A 22,379-nucleotide genomic window follows, 5' to 3' on the forward strand; every position below is an offset into this window, starting at 1 on the left:
ACAACGTAGGCAGCCTATCCCAACAGAAAACTTAGGTTTACTTATGTGCCAAAGATCAAAACAGTACTTCATAGCATGTAATATGTCTTTCTTCAATTCCAGTTGCATTCCCAGTTGTAATTACTAATTGCTTCAACAGGGAATCTAATATCTTCTCTCATCTGTTTTTGGGAAGCTATATAACTCTATTCCTATATGTTGTTTCTCCCTACCCTTGGAAAAATTAGTTTAGGTTCACTTGGGCTGTCTTTTGCTTACTGCAGGTGATACAGTATTTCTTCTCCAGTTTTGAAAAGATAAGAGGCTAATTGGATCTAAGCTTTAGTTGGATTTTTAGGTGCTTTAAAAATTTTTTAAGCTGGGCATGGTGGCACTGCCTGTAGTCACAGTTACTCGGGAGGCTGATGAGGGAGGATCAGTTGAGCCCAGGAGTTCAAGTCCACGCTGGGCAACATAGTGATATGATGTCACTTTTAAAAAAAAGTTTTTGAGACAGGGTTTTGCTCTATCACCCAGGCTGGAGTGCAGTGGCGTGATCTCGGGTCACTGCAGCCTCAATTTCTGGGCTCCAGCGATCCTCCCACCTCAGCCTCCCAGTAGCTGGGACCATAGGCACATGCTACCATGCACGGCTAATTTTTGTGTTTTTGGTAGAGATGGGGTTTCACTGTGTTGCCCAGGCTGGTCTCGAACTCCTGAGGTCAAGCAGTCTGTCCACCTCAGCCTCCCAAGGTGCTGGGATTATAGGCGTGAGCCACTGTGCCCAGCAAAAAAAAAAAAAAAAAAAAAAAAAAACTTTTTAAAGCAGAACTTCTAAAAAAAGAAATTCAGTTGCACTTGTGTATGTGTAGAATCTGATTTAACAAAGGGTTAAAATTACTCGGCCCACTTGTAATTCCATTAGCAATAACTCCAAACATAAAATGAAATTCACAGAAACAGAAATTGTCACTGAAGCCAAGAAAGAGGTCTTTATTTCTAAGGCAAAAGTAGTTGAAGTGTTGGAATTTCCTTGGGAAAATGTCTGCAAAAAAGACTTGTCTTTTTCTCAATTATAATTTGCAGCACAAGAGACTTGAAGTTTATAGAATTATAAAAGCCTGAATCAATAAAAGTACTTGAATTGGATTTCTTGGTAGCCCAGAGGTACCTACCTCTGTTATTGGAATTTTGCTTCCTAGCATCTGTGTTAATTTTGCTAGGGTAGGCCTCATTCTCTTAGCCCTGCCCAATTTAACTTTTTGTTAGGTTTTAGTCTTCAGAAAGCCTCCTAAATCAGGGCTCCCTCTTTTTTCCCATGACTTTGTTTTTCTAACTCAATTCTTTTGTTAATTTTTTTAGTATTTCTTAAGCATTTAGTGACAATACTGCATTATGTCACTTGTGGTTTTCCTTGGCATTGGGCAGTCTCCACTGGATTTTGCACTTACTTGCTTCCTTGTTGAGGAACTAGTAATAACCCATCATGATTCCATAGAATTACTTGATATTATTGAAATAGAGTGCTTTTATTTCTCAGGACTATTTTGTACATTCATGTCAGCTTTACTCAAGTGTTTCAGAACTTTCAGAACCTGTTCATATCATATAAGTCTTCCTCAGAAATACAAGAGACTTGCATATGACTGGAGTGGTAAAATACCTGTGGAAATGTATTGCCTAATATGTATGTTTCTGTTGATATCTTTTGGAAGCAAGCACATTTTTCCTTTTTTCTTAAGGGCTAGAGGAGACACTAAGATGTTCTTCTTAAAAGCGTTATTTCTTATCAGACAAAATTATAGATCCTTTAATTATTGTTAGTTTAGGACACAGTAAAAGACTTTAATAACATTGGCAGGCTATTGCATATATTTCTGGGTATTAGTCTCAAGTTCACTATGTACTTTTTCATGAAAAACTATGTAATTGAGAGAGCAGCTGCACCCTTATTTGTTGCAGATCTTGATTTATTCTATTTTTAAAAAAAACATTCAGAAGATATCTTTGTATCAAAAGAAATGCTAATGATTTTCTTTAGAATGTGAACCCATTTTAATCAATACTGGCCAATCTTTCTCACTTTGCTGATTGCATGTATTTGTGACCCTTAGATTGTAGGGAATGGAAGTGAACAGCAGCTGCAAAAAGAGCTAGCAGATGTACTGATGGATCCTCCAATGGACGACCAGCCAGGGGAAAAGGAGCTTGTGAAAAGGTCACAACTGGATGGTGAAGGAGATGGGCCTCTTTCTAATCAGCTCTCCGCTTCATCCACCATTAACCCTGTGCCATTAGTAGGGCTCCAAAAACCAGAGATGAGCCTACCAGTGAAACCTGGACAAGGAGGTTAGGATTGCTGCATTGCTTGCGTAACTGAAGGTTATTGTTTTTAATATGTGAGTGTCCACCCTGTACTAGGTTTTATTTAGAACAGGCAAAACCATTGTCTACAAAAACAGGCAAAAACATTCTCTAGAATCTCTGAATTCTAAATCTAAGGGGATGTGAGAGGAGTAAAAATATATATACCATTCTGATTTCCTTTTACATGTACTTCACTTGTACCAAGGAAAGAGAAAACATGGCTAAAGGACACAGAGGGAGTCTTTTTTTTTTTTTCCCCCAGAATGCTTAAAGATTTTTCAAAGAAAGAAGGAATATGAGTACAATAGTAGAGAAATGGAGGGATAATTCTGGGTGAACAGATGTTTGCTCCAGACCTATATAGCTCTATGGGAGCAGTTGCCAAGTTGAAAAAGGAAGACTAGAACATGGGACAGAAAGACATAGCATGGGAGGAGAAGGACAACTTAAAAGACTCATTTGGAAAAGCAGATGCTAAAACTATAGATGTTATTGGGAAAGGAAAGCCAAAGGGATTAAGAGAACATAATGAAGTGGCTAAGATGATGAATTAGAGAAGTAATTGTAACAGTGCAGCTCAGAAAGATGACAGTTAGGCCGGGCACAGTGGCTCACGCCTGTAATCTCAGCACATTGGGAGGCCAAGGCAGGTGGATCACAAGGTCAGGAGATCGAGACCATCTGGCCAACATGGTGAAACCCTGTCTCTATTAAAATACAAAAAATTAGCCAGGTGTGGTGGCACGCACCTGTAGTCACAGCTACTTGGGAGGCTGAGGCAGGGGGAATTGCTTGAAACTGGGAGGTGGAGGTTGCAGTGAGCCGAGATTGTTCCACTGCACTTCAGCCTGGCGACAGAGTGAGACTCCGTCTCAAAAAGAAAAAAAAAAGATGACAGTCAGAGATAGGAGTTTCAGAGTGAAGAAATACTAAATGTATATTCGACCTAAATGTAAATTACAAAGTCAAAACAAATTAGAAGAGGCAGAAAAGTGAATCAAATCTGAGTCTGATTGAGACTGACTCTAATAGCACTATATTTTGAGTATCCTTTGTCTGAAATGCTTGGGACCAGAAGTGTTTCAGATTTCAGATGTTTTTGGATTTTGGAATATGCATATGATTACCTGCTGAGCACCCCGAATCCAATAATTCAAAAACTGAAATGCCCCAAATAGTACTTCTTTTAAGTGTCATGTAGGTGCTCAAAAGGTTTTGAAATTTGAAGCATTTCATGTTTCAGATTTTTGAATTTAGGATGCTCAACCTGTACCTAAAAATCTTGGTGTTTCTGACAGAGTTCTAATGTGAGATTTCTGGTTTTCATGGGCATTTCTTTTAGGGTATGGCATATTATCTCATTAATACTTAATTTTAGACCTTAAATGTTACTTGCAGATTTTTACTTGCTAATCATATCAACAAAATATCAAAGTGAAAGTAATCACTTCCTTATTCATTGTTTCTTTCAGATTCTGAAGCTTCAAGTCCTTTCACACCAGTGGCCGATGAGGACAGCGTAGTTTTCAGTAAACTGACTTACTTAGGCTGTGCCTCGGTAAATGCTCCCAGGAGTGAAGTGGAAGCCTTAAGGATGATGTCCATCTTAAGAAGCCAGTGTCAGATTTCACTAGATGTTACCCTTTCAGTGCCGAATGTGTCTGAAGGAATTGTGAGGTGAGACTGGTTTATTGAAATATTTCGATATTTACATCAGATCTCTGACCTGTTGCTTCAGAAAGAAGCAATAGTGAATAAAATACATATTAATAGTTATTTTACTTGTGTAACGTTTCATTTACCTGGCACTCATGTCTCCCAAGGACTGTGACCTTTGTGAAAAATGGTTGCTTATTTGTAATAAAGTTTTTCGTACTCTTCCCGATCATGCGTAGTACATTAGGCATTTAATGTTTTGGGGATAAATGAAATATATTGACATGAGTCAGCCTAAAAGATTATATTTTCCATGTTCCTTTGATGAAAATACAAGCTTGACACATTATTTCAAAATGGAGTTTCATGTTGAGTTTGAAAGTTACAAAAATTTATTATTAAATATTAACTATACCAGTACACCCCTTAATTTTTATGATGAGAAAACTGGCTAGGTGCAGTGGTTCATGCCTGTAATCCCAGCATTTTGGGAGGCTGAGACGGGTTGATCACTTAAGTTCAGGGGTTCGAGACCAGCCTGGGCAACATGGTGAAACCCTGTCTGTACAAAACATACAAAAATTAGCCACGCATGGTCGCACACACCTGTAGTCCCAGCTACTCAGGAGGCTGAAATGGGAGGATCACCTGAGCCTGGGAGTTCAAGGCTGCAGTGAGCTGTGATCATGCCACTTCACTCCAGACTGAGTGACAAAGTGAGACCCTGTCTCAACAAAACAAAATGAAAAAAAAAGATGAGAAAACTGAGGCACAGAGAAGCCTCTAGCTGTTTATACTAATAGAACAAATAACAATTGCAGATAGCTAATCAGATGTCTGTATCAACCAGCTAAATATACTGTTGCTCAATAAGTCAGATGAGTGCAGGTAAAATAAATTTTATTTCCCTATTACCAAAGATACATGCTTATTTAAAAAAATTGCCACATAAAAATAGCCTTAATTCTACTCTACCACTAATAAATACAGTTAACATCTTGGCTTATTAAGATCTTCTTTGCATATTGGTATATGTATATGTCTAGGTATATGTGAATATGCCTGCATATATATACATACATAATTTACAACTGTTAGAATCAACTTTTTTTTAACAGCAATGGACCTGTACATACCATCTTGTACTTAGTTTTATAACATAAACCTCTTTTCATGCCAGTAAATATTATTAAAAATTTTAATTTATGATGGCATATGAATGGGTTATAAATAAATAACCCATCTCTTATATTAGACATTTTAAGGCTTTTATCTTTCAGAGAAAAAAGCATGAATGATGATAGCTAATTTTAATTATATGGGAATATCAGTGTTTTATAAATAGGTATCTTCGAGCTCAATCTTTTTAGACTTCTGTTGATTTCCTTAGGATAAATTCCTAGAAGTAAACTTATTGAGTTTGTCTATTTTTATTGCTTCTAATAACATTGCCAACTAGCCATCTAGAAATATTGATCTAGTTTATACTTTTATCAGCAGTATATAGAATATCCATTTCTCAGTATCCTCAGAAGTATTTTGGACTTTGATGGTGACAGAGTAATAGCTGTATGTTGATTGTAGTAAAATAATCTGTATATGTAATTTTTCCCCTTAAGTATTTAAATAACTATTTTGCAAAGACTCACAAATTCTATTTATTAATGATAAACTATTAATGTGTTTATCACTCATTTCTATATGTTTCTTAGTCAATACTCATTCCTCTAACTGAAGTTACACTTTAATATATTTTTAATTCTATAAAAGAAGTTAGAAAGCTAGTCGGTTTTACTCCACGTTTTTAGAGTTTTCATAAAAGTGCTTTCAAACCTGTGTTAGATCCTCTTCCTGGGTATTTCCGTGATGAGCAAGGCCTTCTAGGCTTTCCCATTAATGGCTCTACCCACGTAGTGTTGAAATTGCATAGTTTCTTTTTAGACCTTCCATAGTTGTGCCTTACTGCCCTGATCAGAGTCTGGAATGTTGTAGGTATCACATAAATATCTGTTGAATAAGTAGATTTTTGAATGAATGCTATCCCTTTGATTTTTTACTGAATGGCATCCTTTTGCTCTTATTCTTGATTTTTTTTTTTTGAGGAGTTAACATTTTGTATAATTTCTGTCCTTATTTTCCATGAATCAAAAAAAAACTTGTTTCAGTCTGAGAAAAAGCATCAGTTTTTTGTTTTTTATTTTTTCATAACAGATTAGATCATTTTTAAAGGAGATAATTAGAAGCCCAGCTTTGCCCAGGTGTGGTGGCTTATGCCTGTAATCCCAGCACTTTGGGAGGCCTAGGTGGGCGGATCACCTGAGGTCGGAAGATTGAGACCATTCTGGCTAACCTGCCCTGTCTCTACTAAAAATACAAAAAATTAGCTGGGCATGGTGGCACATCCCTGTAATCCCAGCTACTTGGGAGGCTGAGGCAGGAGAATCACTTGAACCCAGGAGGCGGAGGTTGTGGTGAGCTGAGATTGCGCCATTGCACTCCAGCCTGGGCAACAAGAGCGAAACTTGTCTAAAAAAAAAAAAAAAAAAGCACAGCTTCAGTGATGTATTTTGGTAGTCTAATTTACGTATTAGTCTTGTCTTTATTTTGTTGCAGACTGTATAAGAAATGTGCTTATTGATAATGTTTATACCTTTCTGTTTGCCTCCCTAAAACATGATACCATATGGTTTTTAGTACTATGGAATTACATAATCAATAGCTTCCAGAATTCACATATGAGTTACTTATTAAAATTTAAGGTTAATATCAGCATACCAAATATATGATCTTCTTACTAGAAAGAATGAGTCTCACATCTTAATATAAACGTAGTGCAGATTGTTCATAATTCCTCTAATCTCTCTGTATCTTTTTCTCTGAACAGACTCTTAGATCCTCAGACAAACACTGAAATAGCAAACTACCCTATCTACAAAATCCTCTTCTGTGTCAGAGGGCATGATGGAACTCCTGAGAGTGACTGTTTTGCTTTCACTGAAAGTCATTACAATGCAGAGCTCTTCAGAATACACGTCTTCCGGTGTGAAATACAAGAAGCTGTAAGTCCTCAAGAGAAAACTCTCTGCAAATGAAACTTCACCAGTGCCCTCACTAGGTTGAAATGATTATGGTATTTATTATGATCACTCATAAGCCAGATGAAATCCTCTGCTAGTGTTTTAGTGATTCTAGCTAGCCTCATGGGCCAAAATATAAATTAACTAAAAATTTGATTAACTAGAACTTTGTTACTACTACTAAGAATGTCAGAGGAGATCTGTTGGCTACTTTTGATTGGGTTAAGTAGGCATTCTGGTTCTAGCATTGACAGATTTGCAAACCATTCTTTTAAATCAAAACTTGTTAGGACTGTTTTCATTGTAATATCTTCAGATAGTTTCTAACAATTTAGGAAATGATTTTTAAATTGGATTTATAGTGCTTACAACCATTTCTTTTTTAAAACCCCTTGTCTGGACATTTTTAGTGTTGCTTGCTTTATAGGCCTAACAAATTAGGTAATTTACCAAAAGAAATAAGTGGGATAAAGATAATTATTGCCCTCCAAAGTAGGTAACCTTCCAGCCTTAATAAAGGTATTTTATATCTTTTGATAACAGCCTATTTCCTAACATGTCTGGTTGTAGGTAAGCCGGATACTTTACAGTTTTGCCACTGCCTTCCGCCGTTCTGCCAAGCAAACCCCACTTTCAGCCACTGCTGCACCCCAGACTCCTGACAGTGACATCTTTACCTTCTCTGTGTCTTTAGAAATAAAAGAAGATGATGGTAAAGGTTATTTTAGGTAGGGAATCTTATTTTATTCATGTATTAACATGCTGTGGTTCAGGGGAAATTCTAGGTCAGATTATAACTTTCATACCATAAAATGATTGCTTTTAAAGGGAGGGCTTTTAAAAAAAATGTGGATGATAAAGGAAAATAAATACATAAATTTAACAGAGGCAAAGTTTGAAGAATTTTAAAGCAATTAAAAAAATTGTCATATTGGGAACATGTTGCTACCTTCTTTTAGTCAGATACCAAGTGGCTAACTGCTCATAAAAATATGGCCAAAGCGCCAGGCGCTGTGGCTCACACCTGTAATCCCAGCTCTTTGGGTGGCTGAGGCAGACGGATCACCTGAGGTCGGGAGTTCGAGACGAGCCTGACCAACATGGAGAAACCTTGTCTCTACTAAAAATACAAAATTAGCCGGGCGTGATGGCGGGTGCCTGTAATCCCAGCTACTTGGGAGGTTGGGGCAGGAGAATCGCTTGAACCCGGGAGGCAGAGGTTGCAGTGAGCCGAGATCCTGCCACTGCACTCCAGCCTGGGCAACAAGAACGAAACTCCATCTCAAAAAAAAAAAAAAAAAAAATATATATATATATGTATATATATATGGCCAAAGCTTAGTCAGCTGGATTTGTAGCTATATTTGTTTTGCTGATTGTATTTGCTTGTTTTAGTTGGTTGATTTACTTGTATTAATAATCTAAAAATCTTAAGCCTTTGCAAGTTTTCCCAGTAAAGTTATCTGCATACATTGGAAGGGGAGAAATAAGGTCTGTGTCTGAAGTCTAATCTTTTGTAGGGTTAGAAGTGACTGATTTTAATTTTTAAATATAATGATAATCCTTTGAGTGGTGGAAAGAACCATGGAATAGTAGTCAAAACTTAGCTTTAGTTTAATTATTGTTACTATTAACAATGTCCCCGTTTCCAAGTTTCTTTACATCTGTCAGTAGTTTCCTCATTTATTAAATGAGGTGGCTAGACTCTAAAACCCTTTCTCACTTTAAAATTTTATGGTTGCAAGATGACTTGATTTTTTTAAAATTATAGCCCATGTCACAAAATGATTGTATTATAATCAGTAATTGCATGTAGAAGTCTGTTTCCTCCATGACTACCTCATTAAATTGGTAAAACGAAGTTATATAAAAATATGAATATTTCTAATATTTTGCTTTTAAATTAAGCACAGTGATTGGTTTATTAGATTATTAGAAAAACTGATAATTTTTAGTCTTTCTTCAGACTTTGGAATTGTCATGCCATCTGGTGGCCAATTTAGTGTATAGTGCAGCTTAAACTTTGAGGAGTAAAGTATGACTCATTGTGCTCTGTGCTTTCTAATTAGATAGATTTCTATTCTCTCTCTCTTTTGTTTTTTTTGAGATACTCCTCACGCTGTTGCTCAGGCTTGAATGCAATGGTACAAACATGACTCACTGCAGCCTCAACCTTCTGGTCTCAAGCAGTCCTCCCACCTCGCCCTCCTGAGTAGCTGGGACCACGGATGCAGGCCACTATGTCTGGCTAATTTTTTTTTAAGTTTTTCTAGAGATGGGGTCTTGCCACATTGCCCAGGTTGGTCTTGAACTCGTGGTCTCAAGTGATAGTCTCGGCTTGTCAAAGTGTTGGGATTACAGGCATGAGCCACCCATTCCTGACTATTTCTATTCTCAAAGCAATGCTGTGAGGTAGTCCTTCCTGCAATGTACCTTCCTGCCCTGCAAAGTGAAAATTATAATCTGTATAATTTTAAGTAGTTTTTTACCTTGTTAAGCAACCTTTAAACTAAATATATTTTCTTTCTTTTTTTTTTTTGGGACAGAGCCTTGCTCTGTCACCAAGGCTGGAATGCAGTGGCACGATCACGGTTCACTGCAACCTCTGTCTCCCAGGTTCAAGCAATTCTCATGCCTCAGCCTCCTGAGTAGCTGGGATTACAAGCATCTGCCACCATACCCGGCTAATTTTTTCTATTTTTTAGTAGAGACAGGGTTTCGCCGTGTTGGCCAGGCTGGTCTCAAACTCCCGGCCTCAAGTGATCCATTTACCTTGGCCTCCCAGAGTGCTGGGATTATAGGCATGATTCACCATGCCTGGCCTTTTTTTCTTTATTGAAAATATTTATGTAGTTTTGGTCTGTAAATTCTAATTATTAAATAGGAAAGATTAAGATCCCTCAGAAGTATCAGTATAACTTCCCTTCCTTCTGAAATCAGGCATATTCAAGGTAGAATGGTCATAAACATCTCTGTTCTATTTGTTAATACTGACAAAGTGCTATTACAGAAAATCCCTGGATGGTCAGATTTGCTTTTCACATTTGTTAGGACTTTGTTCTCCTTTTGCTACATGGCTTTACTGAATTTCTGGTTTATAATAAATACTGTTATGTTAACTTAAATATATTATTTAAGTATAATGATCAATATACCTAAATATATTAGGTTAATATATATTATTTAGGTATAATAATAATTATATATTATACATATAAATTATTTATGTAATAGTTGTATACCTATTATTATATAAGACCTATTATATACTATTATACCTAAATATTTATTTTATCTAAATATTATACCAAAATAATTATTATACCTAAATATATTAGGTTAACACAACAGTACTTTAGATGTATGAAATCCTAGCAAAATATACCTTGGTTTGTCAGATTTAAACTTGTCAAATGTAGTTCCTCTTATCCAGTAATTCTGTAATATGTATGGAAATTTATCTGCAGAAATAATCATTGAGGTTTTCAAAGAATTATTATTATGAATGTTCTCCAACATACTGTGTATAATATTCATAGCAAATTTTAAAAGTAGAAATTAAATGTTGAATAGAGTACTAAAACATGTTGGTTTATGGATATTACTTATCCCCTGTCCAACTCATATTTGTGTATAACACAAGATTTACTGTGGTTTTACTTTAACATAAATATAGACAAAGTATGATGAGAATAATTAATGCTCTTCTCATTTCTGAAAAAGTATAATTTTTAAATTATTATTATTATTATTTTGAGACGGAGTTTTGCTCTTGTCACTCAGGCTGGAGTGCAATGGCGCGATCTTGGCTCATTGCAACCTCCTTCTCCCGGGTTCAAGTGATTCTACTGCTTCAACCTCCCGAGTAGCTGGAATTATAGGTGCCTGCCGCCACGCCTGGCTACTTTTTGTACTTTTAGTAGAGACGGGGTTTCACCATGTTGGCCAGGCTGGTCTCGAACTCCTGACCTCAGGTGATCCACCCGCCTCAGCCTCCCAAATTGCTGGGATTACAGGCGTGAGCCACCATGCCTGGCCAATTTTTAAATTATTATAATTAGAAACCTGCTTCTCCATTTTGCCCATGGGAAAACTGAGCATTTGTTTGTTTGTTGTTGAGACAGGGTCTCACACTTTTTTTTCTTTTTGAGACGGAGTCTCACTCTGTCACCCACGCTGGCGTACAGTGGCGCAGTCTCGGCTCACTGCAACCTCTGCCTCCCAGGTTCAAGTGATTCTCCTGCCTCAGCCTCCTAAGTAGCTGGGATTACAGACATGTGCTGCCACGCCCGGCTAATTTTTGTACTTTCAATAGAGACAGGGTTTTACCGTGTTGGCCAGGCTGGTCTCGAACTCCTGACCTCAAATGATCCACCTGCCTCGGCCTCCCAAAGTGCTGGGATTCCAAGCATGAGCCACTGTGCCCGACCTAAATTGAGCATTTTCATTCAAAGTACCATTCAAAACACTTCTTTTTTGTTTTACTTAATCCACTAACCGTCCTCATGAGATAAATTGGGTAGTTTATATTGTGCTTATTTATAGGTAAAGCCAGGGAAATTAAGCCTGTACTTCAGTTTCTTATTTTATACAATAGAAATTAAATACTAAATTCCCTACTTGGATACATTCACATGATGTATTTATTAGACCAGAAATATAATCTAGGACCCTGACATTCAGTGAGGTGAACACCCACTGATTACACTCTCCATTCTGCTTCCTCTTACTGCAGCCCTGTAGATTCGGAACACCAGAGACAACTTTCTGTCTATTGTTGTTGTTTTAAACTGCTAAACAGTGGGATTATATTTACTTGAGCATCCAAAGAACATAGAGACCAGTGTATCTATTACAAGTTGAAAATTGAGACCCTTCCATTTCCTTATAGGTGAAAACTCTGTCACAAATATTTAACAGTTTGGTATGCAAAAATTTTCTTTGAACATTTTTGACATTTTTAGAGTTCTTTGCTAAGATTCTTTGATTTTCTAATGGAAGTATTCAAAAATGTTCTTGAATTAGTATAAATAGTAATAAAGTGCAGAAGAGCTTCAAATTAGTATTTCTTTAGGGCTACCTTTAAGTTTGAGTAGGTGTTCAGAGCTTTTATCTAGCCATTTACGGTAGCGACTAATGGTTCTATTGCCATTATCTTAAAGTTATACAGAAATAAGATACAATTTAGATTTTTTGCATATTGGCTGATGGCCACAGACAGATGTTTACCTTTGAGAACAATGAGCTAGAGAAAGTGGTGTGTGGGAGAACAGGGGATTATTTTGTTAAACTGTCATTTTAAGAACTTTGCTGTGGCTTACATCTGTAATCTCAGTACTTGGGGAGGCTGAGGTGGGAGGATTGCTTGAGCCCATGAGTTTGAGACCAGCCTGGGCAACATAGCAAGATCCATCTCTACCAAAAATTTAAAAAATTAGCTAGGCATGGTGGCATGTACCTGTAATCCTAGGTATCCTGGAGGTTGAGGCAGGAAGATAGCTTGAGCCCAGGAGTTTGAGGCTGTAGTGAACTATGAGATTGTGCCACTGTGCTGCAACCTGGGCGACAGAACAAGATCCTGCCTCAAAAAAAGAAAAAGAATATTTTTACCTTTTTAATTAAGCTGATGTTTATTAACCTTATCACTAGTTAGTATTTTATAATTATTACACTGGTTTATAATAAAGTTAACAGTGCTTAAGGGAAGTGTTGGGCAACAGCTTATTGGCCATATCTTCCTCATTTCTATTACTTTTTAAAGATACCTTGCTTTGAAACTCAAAAGATCTATGATTAAGTATCTTTTTCTTCATTATATGTTTAAGCAAAGAAGGTGATAATAATCTATCTGTAAAGCTCAGTGATAAATATAAAGGAAAGAATACTTACTTTTTTTTGAGTTCTGTATGTCAGATGCCATGAAACATGCTTTACAGCAACAAAAGAGAAAATTAAGGTTATGTTTTAGGGGGCATAGGAGTGATTTTTCTAGCTTTATAAATGCTTTAGTGGTTTACCTGCAAATATCAAATGATTTTTTTTTTTTTTTTTTGAGATGTAGTCTCGCTCTGTCACCCATGCTGGAGTGTAGTGGCGCAATCTTGGCTCAGTGCAACCTCTGCCTCCCTGGTTCAAGCGATTCTCCTGCCTCAGCCTCCCGAATAGCTAGGACTGTAGGCATGTGCCATCACACCCAGCTAATTTTTGTATTTTTAATAGAGATGGGGTTTTACCATGTTGCTCAGGCTGGTCTCGAACTCCTGACCTCAAGTGATCCACTCACCTCTGTCTCCCAAAGTTCTGGGATTACAGGTGTAAGCCATAGTGCCTAGACTCAAATGATGTTTTCACATCAAGAGGCATACAATGATTTTTTTCTTTTTTGTTATTATTTGCAAACTATGCACAGAAAAGAATCAGAGATTTGAGGTCTTTGTTTAAAAAAATGGTTCTAGTATGTGACAAGAAAATGCTTTGCAAAATTAATGAAACATGTTGGTCTACAGTGCAGTTCCCAAAGATAAGGACAGACAGTGCTTTAAACTACGCCAAGGAATTGATAAGAAGATTGTCATCTATGTGCAGCAAACAACTAATAAAGAACTTGCCATTGAAAGGTAAGCATTTTTAGTAAGTTTAGCTTAAATATAAATTTTGGCTTTTATCAATCTAATGGCATAGTTTTACACTGTATTAAAAAATGTATTTCCAAAGAATTTTGTTCCCTAGGAAATTATTTTGTTACTGAAGTCAGTGCTTCATTACTTTGAAATAGCTACTATAAATAATCAGCTAATACACTCTCTTCAACTATGTGGTAATAAAAGGCAAACAGAATTAGCTGATCTTGAAGGAAGGATTATTATTTTAGCAACACAAATTTATTGATAATTCTAATGTGTTCTCTTTTCTATCAGCAAGAATTTGTTTTTAAAGTGGCCTAATTTAAACGTTCTTTTGTGTTATCTTTTTTCTTAAATTTATGTCAATTCTTTTTTTGTAGGTGTTTTGGTCTTCTCCTTAGTCCAGGAAAAGATGTACGAAATAGTGACATGCACTTACTAGATTTGGTAAGAATTTATTTTTATTAGAAAGTTACATACTGTTTCTTCAGTAAAGGTTGTTTCACTTTTTCTCATCTGAATCTAGTGTTAAAACATGTTTAAGAAGGTGATCTTGTAAGCTATAAAAACAACATGCAAAGATAAGATAATTTCCTTTTTCCTGACTAGCTATTTACAAGTCTGACTTTGGATAAGCCTTGGTCTGTTAACTGTGTGGTGGTGATAAAATTCTTGTTTAAATATTTGAGTACAGTTGATGTGATAATCAAAAGAGAAAATTTATTAAAGAATTATAGACTGTCATGTATCTTACCAATAGTAGGAGTTATTAGTATTATTCCCATTATCTGAAAATATTTTCAAAACTAAAAATTATATGATAATTCACATGAAAGAAGAATTCAACATTGGATTTAGGTTGTGGATTTTCTTAATGTGTATACAATTTGATATTCATAAGCATTTACATATAACTTCAGGACAGTTGCATAAATAATTGTCACATTTTTTACCATAAATGTAATCATTCACATACACTTATCCTCTTCCATATTCTTATATTTTTGCAGCTTCTGGTTTTTAAAGGCAGCAAGATGGGGGTTAACTGTTGTTCACTCACTGTGGCATTCGGGTTTATTTTTACTCTTTTTTTCTAGGAATCTATGGGCAAAAGTTCAGATGGAAAGTCGTATGTTATTACGGGGAGCTGGAATCCAAAATCCCCACATTTTCAAGTTGTAAATGAAGAAACTCCTAAAGGTGATACAGATTGTTGACATCATGAACAGAAATTTTAGTCTCAAGAAGAGATGCAAAACTAAGGACCCCTTCTTTGACCAATATCCAGTGTTTACCTAATTCTGATGAAACCGAAGAATTTGAATAGTTCTTCACTTTATTATTAAATTTGACCTATAAGCAAAGTATCACTTTTTCCCACTTTTCCATCCTTTTTTTCATTTTTTCCTTCCCCTCTTTCTTTTCTTTCTTTCTATTTATATGCTTATTTACTTACAGACTTATAAGTTTTATTTTTGTACAGAGGTAATCCATGCACATAAATGGTTAAAAATTTCAAAGGATTTATAGGGGGAAGTGAGTCTACCACAGTCCCCAGGGCTCTGTCCCAAAGGAATCACTGTTAGCAGTTTCTTGTGTAGCTCTTCAAATACTCTATGCATAAAGTATCTGGAAGATATTTCATATGCTCTTTGAATGGCATTTAATAGCTGCATATTATCCCATTCTGAAAATGTAATTTGCTTAATAAATGCCTCTTATTGAGCATTTTTCCCCTCTTCAGTTTTTTGTTATTAATAGCACTATAGATAAATAAAGGATGTAAACAGACCATTCAAATACCATTGTTAACCAAATTTAAAAATTGAGAAGTTTCAGTGTTGATGAGGGTGACATAAAGAAGTCATATGCCACTTGTGCAGAACAATCTGACAGTACAGTGGTGTTTTTATTTTATTTTATTTTATTTTATTTATTTATTTATTTATTTATTTATTTATTTATTTATTTATTTTTGAGACAGAGTCTTACTCTGTCACCCAGGCTGGAATGCAGTGGCACAATCTTGGCTCACTGCGGCCTGCACCTCCCGGGTTTAAGTGGTTCTCCTACCTCAGCCTCCCAAATATCTGGGACTACAGGCATGTGCCAACATACCTGGCTAATTTTTGTATTTTTAGTAGAGACAAGGTTTTACCATGTTGGCCAGGCTGGTCTCATGGGCTCAAGTGATCTGCCTGCCTTGGTCTCCTGATGACAGTACAGTTTTAAAAGCTTTACAGTGTATACTACTGTCAGTTACTTTAAAATAATTCTCAATATGGAATTTGTTTTTGAAACCAGTTATTTGTCTAGTTATTTTACATGTTTAATTGATGGTTCACTTAAGGTATTTTGAAAGTTTATAATAAAAGTAATAGCTTTTATGGAATCTTATGAGCAAATATATTTGTGTTTCTGATTTACCTCTTCAGCCTCTCTCTTTCTTTGTTTAGATAAAGTCCTGTTTATGACCACAGCTGTAGATTTGGTAATAACAGAAGTACAGGAGCCTGTTCGATTTCTCCTGGAGACAAAAGTCCGCGTTTGCTCACCTAATGAAAGATTATTCTGGCCCTTCAGCAAACGTAGTACTACTGAAAATTTCTTTTTGAAACTAAAACAGGTACTGTATTTTTCTATTAATATAGAAGGGGGAATAAGAAAGGAGAAATCACATCTGAGGCTGATTTCTAAGCCCTCAGATCTTTAAACAGTCATGTGTATTTTAAATATATTAAGAGGAAAAATTATATTTTTCATATTTACCCACCTACTTGTCATTTTCATTGCTCTTTGTTTCTTCCCAAAGATCCACATTTCCATTTGGTCTCATTTACTTTCAACCCGAAGAACAGCATTTCTTTAAGTATAGATCTGCTAAAGATGTATTCTCTTAAACTTCTCTAGATGAAAATGTCTGTTTTTGGCTTTCATCCCGGTAGGGTATTTTCACTGGATAGGATTCTGGTTGACTTTTTTTTCTTTAAAGATGTCATTCCTATTCTTCTGGCTTTCATTTTTATTGTTGTTGTTGTTGTTTGTTTGTTTGTTTTTGAGATGAAGTCTCGCTCTGTCACCACCCAGGCTGGAGTGCAGTGGCGCAATCTTGGCTCACTGCAACCTCTGCCTCCCGGGTTCAAGTGATTTTCCTGCCTCAGCCTCCCAAGTAGCTGGGACTACAAGTGTATGCCAGCATGCCCGGCTAATTTTTTTTTTTTGTATTTTTAGTAAAGACAGCGTTTCACTGTGTTGGCCAGGCTGGTCTCGGACTCCTCACCTCAGGTGATCCGCCCACCTCAGCCTCCCAAAGTCCTGGGATTACAGACGTGAGCCACCTTGCCCAGCCAGCCCTTCCATTGTTTTTGATGAGAAGTCAGCATTCATTTATGTTATTGTTCCTCTGGGTATAATGTGTCATTTTCTTCTTGCTGCTTTTAAGATTATTCATCTTTGGTTTTCAGATGTTTAACTGTGACATGATTAGGTACGGTTTTCTTTCCGTTTATCCTGCTTGGGATTTGTTGGGGTTCTTGCGTTTTTAAATTTATGCTTTTATTTTTAATTTTAAAATTTTTTTTTTTTTAACCAGATTTGGGGGAAATCTGGCCCATTATTTCTTAAACTTTTTTTCCTGCCCATCTCTCTTCTCTTTGATTCTGGGGTTGTAATTATGTATATTTTAGAACTTTTGATATCTCTGAGGCTCTATTTTTTCCCAGTCTTTTTTCTGTTTTCTTCAGATGGGATACTTTCTATTAATATGTCTTTAAGTTCACTGATTTTTATGAACTTCTAATCTGTTAGAGTCATTCAATGAATTTTAAAAACATTTTCTATATTTTTTGTTTTTAAAATGTCTGTGTGGGTTTTTTTTTTTATCTCTGTTGTCTCTTGATTTCCTGTTTGTTCTTTTACATTGAGCAGGTTTTCTTTTAAATCCTTAAGCATAATTACAGTACAGCCACTTTAGAATTTTGCCTGCTAATTTTCATGTATGATGATGCACATTTTTGTTTCTTTGTAATTTTGGATTACAAGTTAAACGTCTTAAGTGATGCATTGTAGAGACTGTATTCTGTTACTTTCTTCTGAAGAGTCTTGATTTTTTTTTTTCTTAAATCAGGCAGTTAACTTGATCAAAGTTAAACTTCATACTCTGTCTTTTTTGTGGGTGGGTAGCAGCCAAAATCTCTGTTCCAATCTTTTACTCTTCTTTGGCCCCCAGTTGTTCTACCACCTACTGCTTCCATTTTTACTTTCCTTTGTAGCAAAACTCCTTGGAAGATATCAAGGTCACCACTGATTTAAATTGCTAATCTGAGTCCTCATCTTGACCTGTCTGTAGCATTTGCTTTAGATGATGACTTTCTTTTCCTTACTTTCTTTTCCTTAAAGCTCCTCTTTATCTTGGTTCTCAGGACATCTCAAACTTAACATGTCCAAAAAGGTTTATTATCTCATCTCCATCTAATCACTTCTCACCAGCTAGAGTACAATAGTCCTCATCTGAGTCATCATTTATAGCAATAGCCTTTTTTTTTTTTTCTTTTTTAAAATATAGATGGGGATTTGCCATGTTGTCCAGGCTGGTCTTGACCTCCTGGGCTCCAGAAGTCTGCCTACCTCAGCCTCCCAAAGTGCTGGGATTATAAGGCATGAGCCAGCACACCTGGCCTAGCAGTAACCTCTTTACCCATCATACTGTTTCTGTCTTTGTCCCCTCTTGATTTCTTTTCAACATAATAGTAGCCTAAGATCAGATCTTATCACTTTTCTGCATAAAACCCTCCAGCCTTGTTTTACTCAATAAAAGCCAAAGTTTTACTCAATAAAAGCCAAAGTTTTACTCAGTAAAAGCCAAAGTGCTGGGATAACAGGCTTGAGCCACTGTGCCTGACCTTATTTTTTATTTAGTAGAGATGGGGTTTCACTATGTTGGCCAGGCTGGTCTCGAACTCCTGACCTCGTGATCCGCCTGCCTCGGCCTCCCAAAGTGCTGGGATTACAGGTGGGAGCCACCGCGCCTGGCCCTATTTTTTATTTTTTTAACCAGACTTTTACATACCGATAATGCCATGTAACATACTTTTATATTGTTTATTATCTATTTTGAATGTTAGAGTCCTCTACTAAGGAGAGATTCTTAATCTGTCTTATTTGGTGACTTATCCCAAGTACCTGGAACATAGTAGTTCTCAATAAATATACGTTGAATTGATTTTATTTACATGCAACTTCTGTTTTCTGTTATATAAAATGAAAGTGTTGTATGTGGGGCTTACTTGAATATACTTTTCCATATTACATTTTTTTATTTCGATAGCAAGAATTTTGATTCTAGTACACCCAAGTTAGCCCTATTGGGTATATTTAGAAAAAGGAAATAAGCAGAGCAGGCATGGACACTTCTTTTCAGTGTTGTCCTAAGAGACAAAGTAAAGCTGAGTCCCAGCACTATTCTCCCAGCTCTTCATTGTAGCAGGAGCAGAGGATTAGCATGGGGTCGTCATCTAGAACTTGAATTTGGAGTCAGAGCACATGGATTTTACCGCTAGCTTGTTAACTTTGAGCAAGTTCCCTCAACTCTCTGAGTCTCAGTTTATAAATTGTAAATTGTCAGCATAATAGAATCTTCCTCATAGTGCTATTGTGTCATTAAATTAAAAACTATACAACATGCTTAGAATAGTTCCCAGTACATAGTAAGTTCTCCCTACATATTTGCTGTTACTATTGAGAAGGATTATACAACCTCTCTGGGACACCAAATTAATAAAAAAAGCACTAAGTCATGAAATCAGAACAGCATTGATTATTTAGATGGAGGGTGAGCCCCGGGAGAAGAACTCATCAGAAATTAAACTAGTTTACAAACACCACTTTGAAAGTTTAGAGATTAAGAGAGAATGATCTTTAAATGTTTCTAGATGGTCTGTAATCCCAGCCTTTGGGAGGCCGAGGCGGGCGGATCACCTGAGGTTGGGAGTTTGAAACCAGCCTGACCAACATGGAGAAACCCCGTCTCTACTAAAAATACAAAATTAGCCAGGCGTAGTGGTGCATGCCTGTAATCCCAGCTACTTGGGAGGCTGAAACAGGAGAATTGCTTGAACCCGGGAGGTGGAGGTTGCATTGAGCTAAGATCACACCATCGCACTCCAGCCTGGGCAACAAGAGCAAAACTCCGTCAAAAAAAAAAAAAAAGTTCCTAGATGGTAAATAGAAATTAGTTGTATATATATTTTTATTATATATATATATTTTTTTTACTTACTGGCCTGAGAATAGTTGTATAATAATTTTCAGTAAAAGTTGTATGTAAAAAATAGTTCTGTTTAATTAGCGTTCGAACCCTTTAATCTCATTTTAGTGAACATAAATAAGATTCCCCTGATCTTGCATTTCCTTTTGACATCTAATGTTATACAACCTTGGATTCAAAGACTGCATGGGTTTACAAGGTTTTGTGGTTGGGTATAGAAGAATATATCTTTCTATGGAAACAAATTTATTTAATTTTATTTTTAAAAATTTATTTTTTATTTTTAGCAACCATAATCAGAGCTACATGTTAATTCAATGTAAAACTTTTAAAATATTCTCATACAGTATGTTATTCAAATAATAACATAACTTCTATTAATAACTTAATTTTTTTTTAGTTAGGCTAAAAAATGACTTGACAGGGTAAACTAGCCAAAAACATACCTGAAATGCAGCCTAAGAGACTGCTCTGGACTCTTTGTTAAGGCTACAAACTAAACATAAGCTGAGTTTTCACTGTTTTCTTTGCAAAAAGCAGAAGTGTGTATGTGGAGGCTCGGGGGAGAGCAGGAAATTCCCGATGATAATCTTTTATTTTTCTCCTTATTTGGATAAGTCTTTGTGTTTGTGTGGGGATTTAGGGGGAGTGCTAGGGAGTGGGAAAGGAGAGGTAGAATGGGAAGAATTTGAACAACTTTTCGCTGTCTTAAAGCATTTAGAACACTGTTAATCTCACCCCTTGTAACTTAATAAACTAAATTTATTCCCTCTTTTATATTCATGGCATTAAAAAGTATTTGAGGTTCAACTGTGACCATCATTGTCTTGGCTACTTCACTTTTTAAAATCTTATGTAGTTTTCACAGTGATTCAATGAGGATAAATAGTATTTTCACTTTATAGATGAGGAAACTGAGATCCAAAGATATTTAGCAGTAGATTTCTATGGGATGTTATATGAACAAAACATATATCTAAGCCTTTTAAAAGTCTCCGCCAGGACACTCTCCAGAGAAACATGCTACTTTTTTCTTTTCATCTATAAGAGTATTTTTAGGATTTACTGAAATTAAGCATAATTTAAAATTTTAACCATTTTCCGTTCTCCTTAGACTGAAAAGGAAACAATGCTACAAAGCAAATTTAAGAATATACAACATACAGCATTTCTGTTTTTTGCTGCCAGTATAGGAAAACAATATGTAAATGCTTTTTAAGACGTGTTTAAAAATTGATTCTTTTTCCTTTCACTAAAATTATCTGGTGACTCAGCAATTACTTTTATCCTGGAAGCCTTCCCATCTGTGAGACTGTTATATTAAGATAGCATCATAGTAGAGAAGAAACTAAACATTAGTAGGGACAGGAGGATTGCTTTCTTGGACTTAAATTTTCTTATACTACTTACTGAAAGAGCAAGAAAATGATCTAATGAATAGATTTTCCAATAGTGACATAAGGCGAACAAAAGACCAATTAAACATTCTTATAACTATAGAATAATGTCATTTTTATTGCCAATTAAACTATAGGGGTCTTAAAATCTTTCATAAAATTACTGTTTTATAAATGAAGAAGCTGATATCTGAAAGACTAAGTGGTATGGCCAATGTTGTACAGATAATTAGTGTAACTATAACTGGATACCCGGGCCTCTTATTTTAATTTGCTGAGAGTGTATGTGTGTGGTACACACATTCCTCTCAAGATAAAAATATACAAATGCTTTCCATTCCACTGCTGAATTGAGAGGTGTGTGATATTAGGTTGTTCCAGTATTTCTGATGGGAAGTGTGATCACTTAATTAAGGTGGTGACCACTGGATCTCTCCTTTGTAAAATAGGGTTTTTCTTGACACTTAGCAAGTAATCTTTGGGGGTGATGCTTTGGCAACTTCCAAATATCCTGTTTCTCAACAACGTCTTTTTTGTTTTTTTTTTCCTTCACTCTGCAGCCCAGCCTGGAGTGCAGTGTCAAAAGCACGGCTTGCTACAGCCTTGACCTCCTGGGCTCAAGTGATCCTCCTACATCAGCCTCCCAAGTAGCTGGGATCAAGGTGCACTACCATGCCTGGCTAATTTTTTAATTTTTTGGAGAGACGGAGTTTCACCATGTTACCCAGGCTGGTCTCAAACTGGAGTTCAAATGATACTCCCACCTCAGCCTCCCAAAGTGCTGAGATTATAGGCATGAGCCACTATGCCCAGCCAATAACTAATTAAGTAATATTTTTAGTATCTGTTGGTGATATTTACCTGATTCAGTTGAGTTCATTCACGTATTTTCAATAATAATTTGCCATTACAGGATTTTCTTTTTAAAATATTTATATGCATATATTTTATTTACAGCAACAGTAAATAATTTATTTGCCTTATCTTCATCAAAATCTAAAAAAGTCAGCCAGGC

General features: G+C 36.1%; 1 protein-coding gene across 8 annotated transcripts in view; it reads left to right on the forward strand.

Moving 5' to 3' along the window:
• RABGAP1 (RAB GTPase activating protein 1) overlaps positions 1 to 22,379 on the forward strand; it is a 171,659-nt gene that overhangs the window by 50,411 nt on the left and 98,869 nt on the right. For 6 of the 8 annotated variants that reach the window (XM_055351856.2, XM_031014589.3, XM_019033938.4 and 3 more), the window contains 8 exons: positions 2,094 to 2,328; positions 3,819 to 4,023; positions 6,887 to 7,061; positions 7,650 to 7,807; positions 13,586 to 13,696; positions 14,083 to 14,149; positions 14,800 to 14,902; positions 16,159 to 16,328. In XM_055351856.2, coding sequence (XP_055207831.1) covers positions 2,094 to 2,328; positions 3,819 to 4,023; positions 6,887 to 7,061; positions 7,650 to 7,807; positions 13,586 to 13,696; positions 14,083 to 14,149; positions 14,800 to 14,902; positions 16,159 to 16,328 — 1,224 coding nt within the window. Of the gene's footprint in view, positions 1 to 2,093; positions 2,329 to 2,358; positions 2,379 to 3,818; positions 4,024 to 6,886; positions 7,062 to 7,649; positions 7,808 to 13,585; positions 13,697 to 14,082; positions 14,150 to 14,799; positions 14,903 to 16,158; positions 16,329 to 22,379 lie in introns of those variants that run through there. The other 2 variants (XM_055351861.2, XM_055351859.2) reach the window with 2 other exon arrangements.

The sequence above is a fragment of the Gorilla gorilla genome, chromosome 13, assembly GCF_029281585.2.
Source record: "Gorilla gorilla gorilla isolate KB3781 chromosome 13, NHGRI_mGorGor1-v2.1_pri, whole genome shotgun sequence".
NCBI classification, from domain to species: domain Eukaryota; kingdom Metazoa; phylum Chordata; class Mammalia; order Primates; family Hominidae; genus Gorilla; species Gorilla gorilla.